Genomic DNA, 13,757 nt, shown 5'->3' on the forward strand with positions numbered 1-13,757 from the left:
TTTTCTCCTAATGATCAGAGATGAGACATCTGATATTAGACTGATATTTACTGATATATATTATAAATGAAAATAGCTGAGTATGAATTGCTTAAAGATTGGCTATAAATGAGTTGTGCTATGGACAAAAGTAATCCAGTCCTGCTACCAAACTGTTGAAACGTTACACGGTGAAGGCACTGCACATACTTGTGATGGTCCCTAGTGATTGAGGAATCCACATGCCCCTACTTTATGTAGCTTCTAAATTTGGTTGGGTGATATTTTTTATGCTGAGTTAAAGTGCCCCCNATTGTTGTGTAGAAAATTTTATTCTCGTTTGTCCTGAATTCATTTTTGGATTTTTAGCTATTTCTTGTCTGGTTTAGCAAAATGTGCATGTAGAAAAGTGCTATAAATTACAAATAACTGTACTTTTTTATCTGTGAAGTATTAAAGATCCAGCCATACTGGGAAAAAAAAAAAAACAAAACGAGGAGCTCTCAGATTATAGTAAACTTTGAAATGTGTAAAGACAAGATGGACAGCTACTCATCACTTCACATTAGCATGATTACCCTTTAGTCATTCTGTCCTGTTTCAATTCCAAACTTGTATGATTTACGAGGCTTAGTTATTGTAATGATAAAAAAAACAATAATATCTGATATCTGAAATAATATATCTTTAGCAGAATGAGCTGTTGTTGACTTTAAAACTAATTCATTATTAAGCTGAGCTACTGCTAGTTTTGATAGCTTAGTTGTTACTAAAAATTACTATTAGGTTTTGTTTACTCCATCAGCAGTAGCAGATATTTCAGGTGTTTAGCCCCACTTCACACTGGATGTTGACCATGCCACACTCTTCATGACCTATTAGAAAATGACTGGATCAGAACAAATGTGGAAAACTTCCTTCAGTGTGAAGGCAATCGTAACACCGCTGCACGTTTATTACTAACCAAATAGGGTTTTCCAGCTATTTTCTACATTCCCGAGGTGCTGTCCAGAAAACTGTATTTTCCATGTTGGTAATACTGTGACAGCAGCAGTTAGTTGTTACACACCTGCTCAGTCAAATGTAATGTCAATATATTTCTAGATTGTGCTCTTTTATTTATTTTTTTGATTTTCCCTTTCCTTTAACTTTCTCGTGTTTATTCCTGATCTGATTTTTGCAGGTGTCCACCTGGTCACATGATCCGTGTGAATGGGACCAGGAAGTCCTGTGTCTATACCCTGTGTGCTACGCGCCCTTGCCACCGTGGGACCTGTGTGGCCCAGTCGCCCTCCAAGTTCACCTGCCATTGCCCGGAGGGTTACAGAGGACGGCACTGTGAGACAACCCTGGCAATTTACAGGGAGGAGGTGGGCCTGAGCTTCAGCTCCCTCTTCGCCATCTGTATCTGCTTCATGGCATTATTGGGTAAATATTACTTCTGCTGCAGGCTACTTGTATTTGTCAATTATTTTTATGATAATGCATGTCTAACTAGGAATTTGAAAACTGTGATTATGACAAGCAGCCTCCTATATTTTATGATATTGTTTTAATTAGCTTTATTAAATGCAACATGATTAGCCACTTATTTTTATCCTGTTTCTGCCGTCCAGTTCAATGTATCTTATTACTGTCAACCTGAGTCATACTAAAAGAACATTTTTAAATCACATTAACCTGCTCACACTGCCACTCTTCACATTGTATCCTCAAAATAGATCACATGTGTAAAAGTATACAAAAAAAAAATCACACTTGAAGGTTTTTAAAACAGTGTACACATTTTTTACTAAGGTTTCACAAAATGATTTGTGCACATAACATTCTATTAAAAATAAATAGCTGCAGCAGTTGAACTGTGTTTTACCAATAAATGTGGTAGACCTGCAGATGATTTAGATTTTTTAGAAGGAGTTAAGCAACATCCGTATCACTGATTTAGTTTTGTAAGGCTGTTCTCTAATTTACAGGTTTTGATAAAACTGGGGTGAAAATGTCCATTTTTGCTGGTGTTTTTCATTCTGGCCTGGGGAAACGGATAAGGAGCTGCAGTGTATTTTAAATTCTCCAAGGTCTTGTCTCCGTAAGGCCTAAGGTTGTTCACTTTGCTCTTGCAGCTGTGGAGCTGTTAGTTACTGAATTTAAGGATGTTTTTCAGGCGAACTCTTCAAAACATAGCCTAGGGCTTAACAGGTTAAACAAGTACCTTAAAACAGCAACAACTCTGGCTCTATTTTTGCAAACAAAAACTATAAACTTTTAAATAAAACAAAAATGACTTGGCTTTAAATAAAATTGCTTTAAATTGTTCTGATTAAGCCCAGCTTATATCTGAATAGATAGTGCTGACCTGTGTTATACTTTAATGTTAATTTAAAAGACTGAAATCACTTTATCAATTAATTTACTGATAGACTTTATGGAAGAATTGTTCACTAAACTATCGTTTTCTGTTAGACAGCCAAGAGGCTTATTGTCTATCAAACTTGCAAATTTCCCGTATTTCCATCTAAGACTCGCGGAAGCGAGAAGCTCAGCTTTTATGCAAGTTGTTTATAAAAATACATTTGCTTTTTAAATTTTAGAAGCACCATTTGTGGCTCTCTGGGGCCCTCTCAAAACCAGACAGTTCCTGGTGAAGCTGATCAAGAGACAAGAAGTAACATCCAGATGTAAACACAGCTGTTGTTGCAAGATACAAAGATCAGTCTGTCAGTAACTCCTTGGTGTTATGAAATTATAATTAAGCTATCAAAGAGGAACTTTTAGAAAGCTCAGCATTATTTTTTGTTCCCTGCCATAAAAGGCATTCATGTAATTACCTGTGTGTGTGAGAGTGCATGTATATTTGTAGGTTTGTTAGCAAACTTTCTCCTGAAACACTGGCAAATCTTTAATGAAGCTGTGAGAAAATATCATTGGATGCACATCTATATCTAAATTTTGGAGTCAATCCAATTCAAGATGGCTACTATGGCTAATCAGCCTTAGCAAACATGAAAATGGCTATTCCAAAACCACTTTTAAAGACTAGTTTCAGAGAGAAACTAACAGACAAACTGATGGTGATGTAGAGTAGAATGGAATTTGCTGGGTTAATGTCTGCAGTTGTGCCTTTGAGGATGCTTACTGAGAACTGTCTTCAGAGAACTTTTTTTCTGAAACATTAAAATTAATGCAAATAGTTCTCATAACCCTCATGACATTATCAGAGTTAGAGAGGTGCTTCACTGAAGGAGATCAAGTTATTTCTCTTCATTAATATGGGAAAGGATTGACTTCACACACTGGTTGTGTTGTTTGTTCAGCAGGACTTCATCTAAAAATTAACCAACTGCAGCAAAATAGACATTAATCTGCATCTCATAAAAGTCAGTGGTGTGCTGGTTTTAAATAAGACTGCTCCGTACATTTTTCAAGAAAGAAAATGCACAAATTTGTGTTTTCTCTATTGCCTGTCCATTTTTCATAATGTCCATAAGGCTCTCTTTTTAATCAGTCATGTTTGGCACATCATGTTGCATAGTAGTTTTGAAAAAAAAAACTAAAATGAAGTTTTGTTTCAGTATAAATGTATAGCAGAAAATCCAGATTTGTGATTTTGTGTTCTGACATCGGTTGTATGTTTGAAGTTTTTGCTATCAGTCCATTCTTGTGAAAATTTACTGTAGTGGTAAAAAGGTTAGCATTATTGTTGCTAAAGCTTGTACCTCTGATAAGATCTTTCTGTTGTTAAAATGTAATTATTGAACCATCATAATGCATGTTAAAAACACTACCACTATCCATAAGTTTGTTATAACAAGCGAAATCAGTCAGCAAGGTGGCACCAATATAAAGCAATTTTGGACCAGGGAGACCACTTCACAGTGCTTAACCATTTGAGGTAGTTCACCTTTTTTTGTTGTTCACACATTGGCAGTACTGTGAGCGTTCACAGTTCTTACCACTGTATTTATCTAGTGAAAGACATAAGGGAATGTGATTTCTAGATACAACCATGTTGATTAGCGGAGCAAATTGAACTGTCTTCCAGCATACACACTAATAAAACTGCATTAGCATTGTTAAAGTTCTTGAACTGTCAGCATTGATTGCTAGGACATGCTCTTCTTTGACTGTGTGCAGTATAGAGTAAATGAACCATTGTATGAGTGTTGGCTCCTATGACTCCTTTTGCATGATTGTAGTTCTCTTTCAATCTCTACTTTAAAACTAAGACCCACAACACACAGCTCCAACTACATGGTCCTTCATTGATCTTGTTGGTGATTGCCATGTGCATAAAATATGTGGCCACACAGCCCACAGGAATCACAGGACTCCCCTGGTGGTACAAAAGCAAACACACAGTTCCTTTTAACAGTAGACTAACAGTCCTTAAAATCCTCAGAGAGTGCTTCGAACTGTTTGCTCCAAAAGTACTTATGGAAAGACTTTGTGCCAATCCCAATTCTTCCCCTGGCCCCACCATTTCTCTCTGCTCTTTTATTCTTACAAGTAGAATAGAGACCATTTTCGTTTTAGGGGTATATTGATAATCATTTAGTTTATCTATTCTAATGCCTGCCAACACCTTAAATAAATAACTAGATGACTACAACTCCCTAAGAAAACCAAACGAGTGAGCTACAACACAGATCTTACTTTTAAAATTGGGAAAAAAAAGCATTATAAGCCATAATTATTTCTCTCACATGCACAATATATCAGCAGTGTGCCAGATGTTTCTAATCATGCATTAGATGTGTCGATGATAATTAGTGCCCGAGTCTACCCTTAGAGGTGTGTTGTACATGAGACCCTTGGAATAATGTTATCACACTTACACTAAAAGGAGCCTGACAACATCCAACATTTAAAAGTGGATGTAATAATTACTGCATGGGGCTTCTATTCGAGGGAGGTATTGTACTGATTGTTAACTGGAAACAAAACCCTGAGGAAGAGGAACCAAACAAAATCAATTGCTTTGCCAATGTATGAGAGAAAAATGGAGGACATGATGTAATTACTCTTTCATTTCAGAGAGCAGACCAATCACTAGAGGAAAACCACGCCTTTTTATAATGTAAAAAGAATGTTTTCAGATATGAAACGTGCAACATTATTGACTTTGTCTGGTAAAAAAATAATTAAATACACACACAAAAAAGGCATTCAGTAATTTGTAGTTTAAATGTGATGCAATAGAAAATTAAATTTTAACAAATGTTTGTTTTTTTCATTTTGTTGATTTTGTTACGTTATCCACACGCTAAGCCAATCTTCAGTTTTTCTTGTAGTTTTCTTTGCTCTCTTTCTTACATTCTTAATGTGCATATACTAGGTTACAGTTTGAGATTCTGGTACAGAATGGAGAGTGCTTTGAATTTCATCCTGATGTGCAACAATGTCTGGAATACATCATTAGGCACTCCATTTCTGCATTTGGTATTTCCTTCAGGAAATACTATCCCTCAATTAGTGATATGCAGAGATCCTCATTGTTAATTCTATAGTTTTTGTCTTTTGATGTTCTGAAAACATTTTGTATATTTATTTTATAGTATCTTACACATTGTAGTGACCCTACAATGGCCAACAGCAGCTTATTTGCATCATGGTGACGTAGCCCTAAAACAGCTCATTCTGAAATGAGCTCAAAACAGGCAGAACTGATCAGGTGAAATCTCAATATCTGAGAATGATTTTGTGTATTAAATGTAATGAACATGTTTTGTATAGCCCACAGACCTATCCTAACCTGTTCAAGAAAGCATAATAGGTCCCCTTTAAAAACAAAACTTTTCCATTGTTTGGAATTGCCTCAGAAAACAATTATTTTGAGTTTCATAAGTCTGCCTTTGATAGGAGTGAGACTGAAAAGAGACATTTTCTTGATAGGCAGGCTTTCTTCACCAAAAGTTCAGAAAGTAGCAGGAGAAATAAAAGGTTGGAGGTTTACAGCTGTTAAACTTGTGTACCAGCTCTACTTCTCGTCTGTGGGTGGATGAACTGGAGCTCTCTGGTGTCTGGTTTCCTAGTGTTAAAATTCACATTGTTCTCTATGCCCGACTGTCTTTAGCTGCCTGTTGAATATTCATCTACCTTTACTTTCAGCTCTGTAAATCTATTCCTAAAGGAGCCTCTGAAGAGAAAGTGCCTTGGGCACAGACAAACAAAGAGGATTGTTAGCGCAGTGACATGTTTCCCGTTTAATTGAGGACAATGCAACAGAAGAGTCAAGTGCAGTATGAGACAGAATAGCACAAGTAACGACGTCAGATCAGATGGGTACAAAATAAAACAGGACACCGAGCAATGCCAAAATAAAACATGAGGGAACTGACATGATAACAAAGCAGAGGCAGCACACAACACTTCGCAGAAAAGAATAGCGAAAGATGTATAATGCTGAGAAATATGGTGACAGTGTCATGCTGCTGGCTGTGTCTCCTTGTCTTATTTGTATTTTATAGGGCACCTCTTTCACACCCAGAGACTAGTCAGACACAGTTCAAATGATCATTTCTCCCTCTCTGCTTTTCACCTTGATTCCACTGCTTTCTTTTCCAATTTGGCTTCAGGCTCATATTAAATGTAACATCCCACCTTGATCCCGCTGAAGCTCAGTTCTGTTTTAAGTGTTAATTACATGATTTGTAGTCATATAAGGTGTTGTTTACTCAAACCTGCAGAAATTGAGATCAATGCTTCAGGGGCCCTGGTAATCATTTTAATCAGTAGAGGATTCCGTGCTTGAATGGTCAAGCATTTCTTTTCATGACATGTATGTTGCTGCAAGGGAGACTTTTAACATCTTCATCAAATATTTCTTTTGCAGACTCCAAATGTTTAACTAGGACAAACAAAAGAAGGGCAGCAGTCTCAAACAAGACAGTTTCTTTGATAAGGCCATGACTGTTGAGATTAAATAGAGTTCTGAAAAGGAAATCCCATTAGTTTATTCATTTTGATCTCATTGTCAAGTTTGCGATGGTCATCGTATTGATGGAATTACAAATATTCAGACATTCAGCTTTAATTTTGACACTGGCATAATGGTTATATAGATGCGTAAAGTTTTATATGGTTTTCATTGAACTGCAAAGTTTTAAAACCGTTCAAGACTGAATGTGCCTTACAATATTGTGAGCATTTAAAGGTTTTTGATAGTATTTTCTGTTTCAGTCAGGAGATCCCTAAAGTCTGGACTGTAATAGTCCTTGTTTGCTGGTGCTTCCTACAGTGGCAAATAAAAACATAGTTTACTGGTTGTAACTTTCGTTTTATGAGTACATTGGAACCAATTGAATGTTAAACAATTGTAACTTTACTAAAATTGCTGCAGTACGGGAAAGAGAAGATATCAGGGTGGATGGTGTATAAAGCCAATGAACTGACTGAGGCTATATCTTATCGTTCCAGTCAGAATATTGGTTATTGCATCAGCAAACTTGATCATTTGTGTTACATTTGGGGAAAAGCAGTATGAAGTGTAAACAAAACATACTAAATTGAGCAGTCACTTTGTTCTAGTTTATACAACCACAGTGTGTTGTAATATTTCTTAGAAAGTGTGCATCAAACTACTGATTACACCAGTGAGTCCCAACCTGGGGTCCAAATGTCACAGGGGGCTTTGCAAGGCTTTACCTTCACAGAGGTTGGCTGTAATGATGAAATCCCCAGACTTCAAGTCTGTTCAGGGTTAAAGAAATACTTCAGAAGAACACAAACTAAAAAAAAAATTGTTGACACAGGGCAAGCTCTCCCTCCTACAATTTTGTATCCTTTTTGGAGTCTACACTACCTTATAGGATTAAAAAAAGACAAACGTCACAGATCGTGTATGTCACTTCTGGACACAGATATGCAAAATCAAGGTAGAAGATAGCTTTTAAAATGAAAAAAAAGTTTCTGAAAAATAATGAAATACTGAAATTTAATTTTGTTAGCAAGTTCATAGTGTTTGCACAGGCTTAAAAGTGTGAAGGTGAGGGTTATTCAAACAAATTGGTGATTAGTTTGGACTATGTTTTTTAATAGATAGTTTTAATGAAGGCTTTGTTTGATTCTTTATAAATAGAAAATAAATAAATATAAATTCCAGCACTACCAAGCACCTTACCTTCTTCATGCTTTCATGTGTAATTGATGATATTGTTGGTGATCAAGTAAAATCTTTGTGAAAATTTCTGCTTTATAAACCTAATCCAGGTGCCGTCCAAAATCTGAACCAATGTATCAGTATTGTTCACTTGTAGAATTTCAGTGTTCTCCTCAGCCACAGTTAGCATCAGTAAATAAACTTTGGCGCGTCTGTCATTATCTTTCTAACCCTTAATTACCTTTAAACTAGATTGCATTATGGTAGATGTCAAGAGAGACACAAGTCTAGTCTTGGGTGAAGCTGATCATTTTCTGATAAATCTCTCTTTTCATAAGTGTGTATTCTTGAGAAAAAAAAAAATCTTTTCATCTGGGACCAAATGTCAGATTTTGAACCTTGTTGGCTTGATATGTGGAATTTTGTGCAGAGAAACTGGCTTGTGCCACTGAATTAGGGGACTCAGTAGGGGTATAAAGATGCAAAGCGTTTTAGGAATGGTGTGTGTGTGGGTGGTTGGGTGTGTTGAGTGTGCGTGGTTGAGACATATTTAACTCTAGTTTAAGTGTAAGTAAATGAGCACTTGATAATAGCATTTAGCTGTGGATTGAAACACACTCATGTGTAGAGTGCTAGTAGTTGGGTCCAAATAAGTCTAAATTGTCTCGTAAGATCAAAGAATCTTTTTGTTCCTCCACACTCAGTCATTTAAGTGCAGTTTGTGTAACTTCAGACAGCCTTTCATGTGCCTCTTATTCCACTTTGATACTCATCCATGAGGACTTTTGTGAAGGACCGTAACAATTAGTCAGTTCCTTAGCTTGAAAAATTAATTGTAGGAACTAGTTTTATGATCAAAAACTTCTTTTATTTTACAATTTAAAAGGTTAAATATGTTTTAATTCCATTTCTCCTCAAATTGCTGTGCTTCTTGCCATTTTTTTTTCCTGATGTGACTCTAGATTCTGCTCAAATATTGTAAATCAGCTCTATGCTTGTAAAAGCAAGATGTAATACAAAGCAACAGTTGTTTAGTTATACATACTCAAACTAGAAACTGAGTTTGAGAAAAGAAAAGGGAATTGTACTAGACTGCCTACATATACATTAAATATTATATTTAATAATTAAATATAGATATCAAGCCTAAGACATGTTTTTATTGTATGTGTTATTATTGCTCTCTAAAACATTAACAATAAACCATAAGAAATATTTTTTTAAGTTGTTTTTATTTTTTTGTTTTGTTTTTTAAGGTTTGCTACATATGAAAACCTGGCTGTCTAAAGTTTTTGTTTTGAGACTTTAATTGAAACGTTGCATTCCAAGACAGAAAATTTCAACTAGTGTTAAACTGTTGAGTGGATTAAGACAAAAAAAATGGTTAGTTAAATGCTGTAGACAAAGCATTTCTTGGTGTGCAAATTCTTTAGCATATTGTTTATGCAAGTAGTGTATCATAAATTGAGCCATTAAGATGTATTTTTGAAATTAGACCACTTGCAAGCCAGCCACATAAACCATGAATGCTTCGGACAGCAGGAGAGCATTTCACAGTCCTTATGGAATGGAAAATATACTTTATTGATCCCCTGAGGGAAATTAGTTTGTCACAGCAGCAGACAAGTTAAAAATTAAGAACATTGTAGCAACGCTAGTAGTAACAAAAAAAAAGTCACAAACAGTAACAGTGCAGTGCCAGTTGAGACAGTGTTAGTGAATATAACCATTTGAGGTAGTTTGCCCTGTTTTGTTTTGTTTTTGCACTGCCTGTACTGTGGCTATTTGTACTCATTATAACTATAATTATTGGGTCATTTTCAGCTCTTGATTCAGATAAGGCACTTCTTTAGGTCAATAGGAACTCTTGAGTGTATAAAAACATACAATGAATGGGCAAATAAACATTTTTTTTCAGTACTCGCACTATTAAAAATCCATTTGCATTGCTAGAATAGAAGCTACTTTACTGTAACCATTTTCTGCTATGACATGCTCTTCTTTGAACGTGTGCAGCAGAAAGCAGACTGATCTGTTGTACGAGTCTTGGCTCCTAAAAGTCCTTCTTCTAAATACTTGTAGCACTCTTTCAGTCTCTATTAAACTAAAGACCATAAATAGAGAACTCCAAGAATGGCATCCTCCGTTGTTGTTGATTGTGAATGTCTGATTGTCATCCAAGTTTTGCACAATCCTGTTATTCCTTTTGGTGATGTGAAAGAAACCCATAGATTTTTAGAATAGTTCAATAGTGGAACTAGCTGTCATTATAACCCTCAGAGTTTTTGTAACTACTTGTTTGTAATGCCTGTTGCCATTATTTCTGTCTCTCTTTCATGCCCCCACTAGTAAAGGTAGTATCTTACTGGGCTATGACTGCTGGAGACTAGTTAATGACTCAAAATTGCAAGGAAAATTGTCAGATTTTCTGTTGCAGTCTCATTGAAATCTTAGTGTTTGTGACCAAATGACCAACGAGCTGTGTCGCCATGTTTTGAATGGCCAGTTTAGAAAATAATTGCCTTTTTTGTGTGCACAGCTTTCAAAAGTATATTCTTGCCGTGCACATTATTTTGTGGTGCACCTCCACCGTCATACCCACCCCAGCTTTGCTTTGTGCTTACCTTGGCAGCTGCCTCCACATTAATGATGTAATCTGTTGGAGTATGCTTTTTAAACCAATATAGGTAGATTTTGACCAGTTTTTAAATAGTTTTTATTTATAATCAGTGTAGTTTTTTAACCTGGACATTTACTGTGGATGTTTTTTTTTGTTGTTTGTTTGTTTTGTTTTGTTTTACAGTTCTAGGGCTCTTGATATGGGCTGGAGACACCTACAACAAAGTTCAGATTGATTCAAGACAATTTTGAGAGCAAATCTGTTGCACAATTTTTTTTAAATATTTTCAATACTAAAGAGACAAAACTGCACATCTCTGGGACTCATTTAAACTTTGCAAGACATTCTGGAGACTCTGCAGCGAAAGCTCTTCGCTAACTAGTTGCAGCCCAGTAAGATACTGCCACTGGTACCTTCACTGCCGTCTCCACGACTGTCGTTCAGCACCATCACTGTCCTCAACTTCTGACATTTTGTTCTGGAGTGTGTCCGACTGATTGACAGTCCATTTGTGGAGGGATAAATTCTTTGTTTGACCCAAACTGATCATATTAAGATGCCCTACACTCTGACCCATTCTTGTCAGGCTTGTAACCACATGGTATGGGCCAACCGATAAATGCACATATCAATAGATTTTGAAGTATCTTGTATTCTTTCTTTCTTATTTAAAATATGTGGTTTATTGGCCTAATTGTGACCCATCAGGAAATTTCACAGTTCATCCAATGGCCACTCTTCTCTTAGTTTAATCCTTCTTTCTTCAGTCAAATTCAGTCGACCTATACAATATAATAGAAATGAAAAATAAATAAAAAGAGAGATCTTTATTTTGATGCAATTCTCATTGCATCACGACCAAGCGGAGGTTGGTTGGCAATTATAGAGAGAAATGTCTCAATTTTAAAAGAAAGACACCTGTAGCAGAGCCAGGCTCAGGATTGGCGGCCATCTGCTTCAACCAGCTGATGGTTGAGATGATAAAAAGACACAAAAACTTAAGGATGGCCAGACATAACTTCTGTGGGAAGAAAATCAGAGAGCACAAAGTTAATGGTAGCAGTACATGCAAAAATGTACAAATTGCATTCATTCCCATTCCCTAATCCTCCTGCTGTACTCGGGTTTCTGAGAGACAAAATAAATTAGTGTGACGATTAGTTGTCAAATCATAATAGAGATTTAGATTTCTTTTTCAATAATCTACATTTAATAGTTCTTTTTTTCTTCTGGTGAATGTATTTTTATACTTTTTATGATTTACTCTTCTTGAGATGATTTTTGTTTTTTGTTTTTTTTTAATTTAAGTAATCATCGAGCAAACATTGTCTCGATGAGGGTTTGGGAGAGTAATGCAGGTGAAGTTGCAGAGAGGTGTGTTAAACTACAACTCAACTATCCAGTCTAGATCCAGGACTGACATGGTTTTTATAGGACTAATGAATTTGGATATTTTTAGATTACTTTTGAATAAATTGAGACTCGCCATCTAATCAGACCAGGATTTCCCAACAGTCTTTGTAGAGCACATTGTTTTTGGGACACCACCAAGATGGGATGCTGTCATCACTGATCAGATTGGGGAGGGGACCAGTGAGATTAAAATATTGTTGTTGCAAAGATACGCACTGAAGTAATAATAACTTAGTGACCTCAAATTGGCATACCCAGGTGTCATAACAGACTTGATGTATTTATCTTTACCATTAGTCAGCTTCAAACAGGATCCATTGTCACCCTACGTCTCTAATGACACGTTTTAGACCATGAAGCTGCCAATTACCAGTCTGTTTCTTAGAGGTTGTGTTGCTGAGTGGGAAAAATGTGTTCAAAACTGTCTGAAGTTGTGATTTTGATACTGTTATTGGAATGCTGCATGTCCTCAACACCTATTCCAGAACTATGTTGTTGGTGTTGAAATATTTTAATTTAAAATCAGCTTTCAGAGCCAAAAGCACAAAGTCAGTTTCACTTAAGTAATCAAAGTAAAGTCGGTGTTTGCAGTTAGTGGTCTGCACAGTAATAAGCTCAGAGCCCAAAACCATTTTAATCTCCAACACCTCATAGATGGCAGCTTATTGATTGTTCTGCTAGATCCTCCTTCAGACTCACACTGGGTGAAATGAAGCCTCCAAATTGCATTGTATGTGTGAATTTGTTTCTTTCTTCTCTGTGTTAGTCCACTGATAAAACTGCGCTCAGTGTTCCCAAAGCCACAAAGCCCATAGTTAGAAATGCAGGGCACGTGATCTGCTGTGGCAACCATTTGTTTTGTTTTCCTGGCAAAGGTTCCTTATGTAACGTGTTAGCATGAACACAAGTTGTTATCCAGTTACTTAGCTCCCAAAGGAAAGTGCACCAATGTTGTCACTCTGAGGACTTGTTGGCCAATTAACTAGTCAAGTGCAACACATTTAAATTCACCTTCAGGCATATTGTCAGGCAGTTTGGATGCTGTGCAGCCCTCATTTATCAATAACACAGTTAACATGTTCAGTTTATTTATTTGCTATCCACCTGCCACCCACTGTCATGCTCCTGCATTTAGTTTTGATAGTTTTTTTTTCTTTCCAAAAACATTATTTTTCATTAAAAAACAAACAAACAAAAACAAACAAAAAAAAGGATTTTAAACAATGTTTTTGGTTGCAGTATGACTAAACATTTACATCTTTTAGACCCTGGGATTTTAAATTGCCCCAGACCCCCCAAAAAAACCATGGAATAAATACCTGGACAAGACTGATGTACTTTCAGATTTGAAGGTGAAAGTGTCCAGCCATTCTCTAATATTGATTCGTTGATCGATCTACCTCCAAATTATTTATCATATTTGACATTTCTTGCTCTTTTCTTCTAGTTTTCGAGCCATTTTTAAACAAAAATGACCCTGTCGAAAATTATATTGGCGTCTGAGGCAACATTGGGAAAACTGGCCTACTTTCCTGAAACTGTCCACACTGATGTGTGTGTGTATTCATACATGTGAAGAGACAATTTATAATGAAACAAAATAAAATGGAATCAAACCAATGTTTTGCTGTCTGACTGTACTGCTCCTCA

At 36.2% G+C, this 13,757-nt stretch overlaps 1 protein-coding gene across 2 annotated transcripts in view; it reads left to right on the plus strand.

Annotated features, from left to right (window-relative positions):
• The window catches only part of si:ch211-186j3.6 (neural-cadherin), a 262,973-nt gene that overhangs the window by 236,239 nt on the left and 12,977 nt on the right, over nt 1–13,757 (plus strand). For both annotated transcript variants that reach the window (XM_017419612.3, XM_025006687.2), the window contains exon 35: nt 1,163–1,407. In XM_017419612.3, coding sequence (XP_017275101.1) covers nt 1,163–1,407 — 245 coding nt within the window. The remainder of the gene's footprint in view (nt 1–1,162; nt 1,408–13,757) is intronic.

This window comes from Kryptolebias marmoratus, linkage group LG15 (assembly GCF_001649575.2).
Source record: "Kryptolebias marmoratus isolate JLee-2015 linkage group LG15, ASM164957v2, whole genome shotgun sequence".
NCBI lineage: Eukaryota > Metazoa > Chordata > Actinopteri > Cyprinodontiformes > Rivulidae > Kryptolebias > Kryptolebias marmoratus.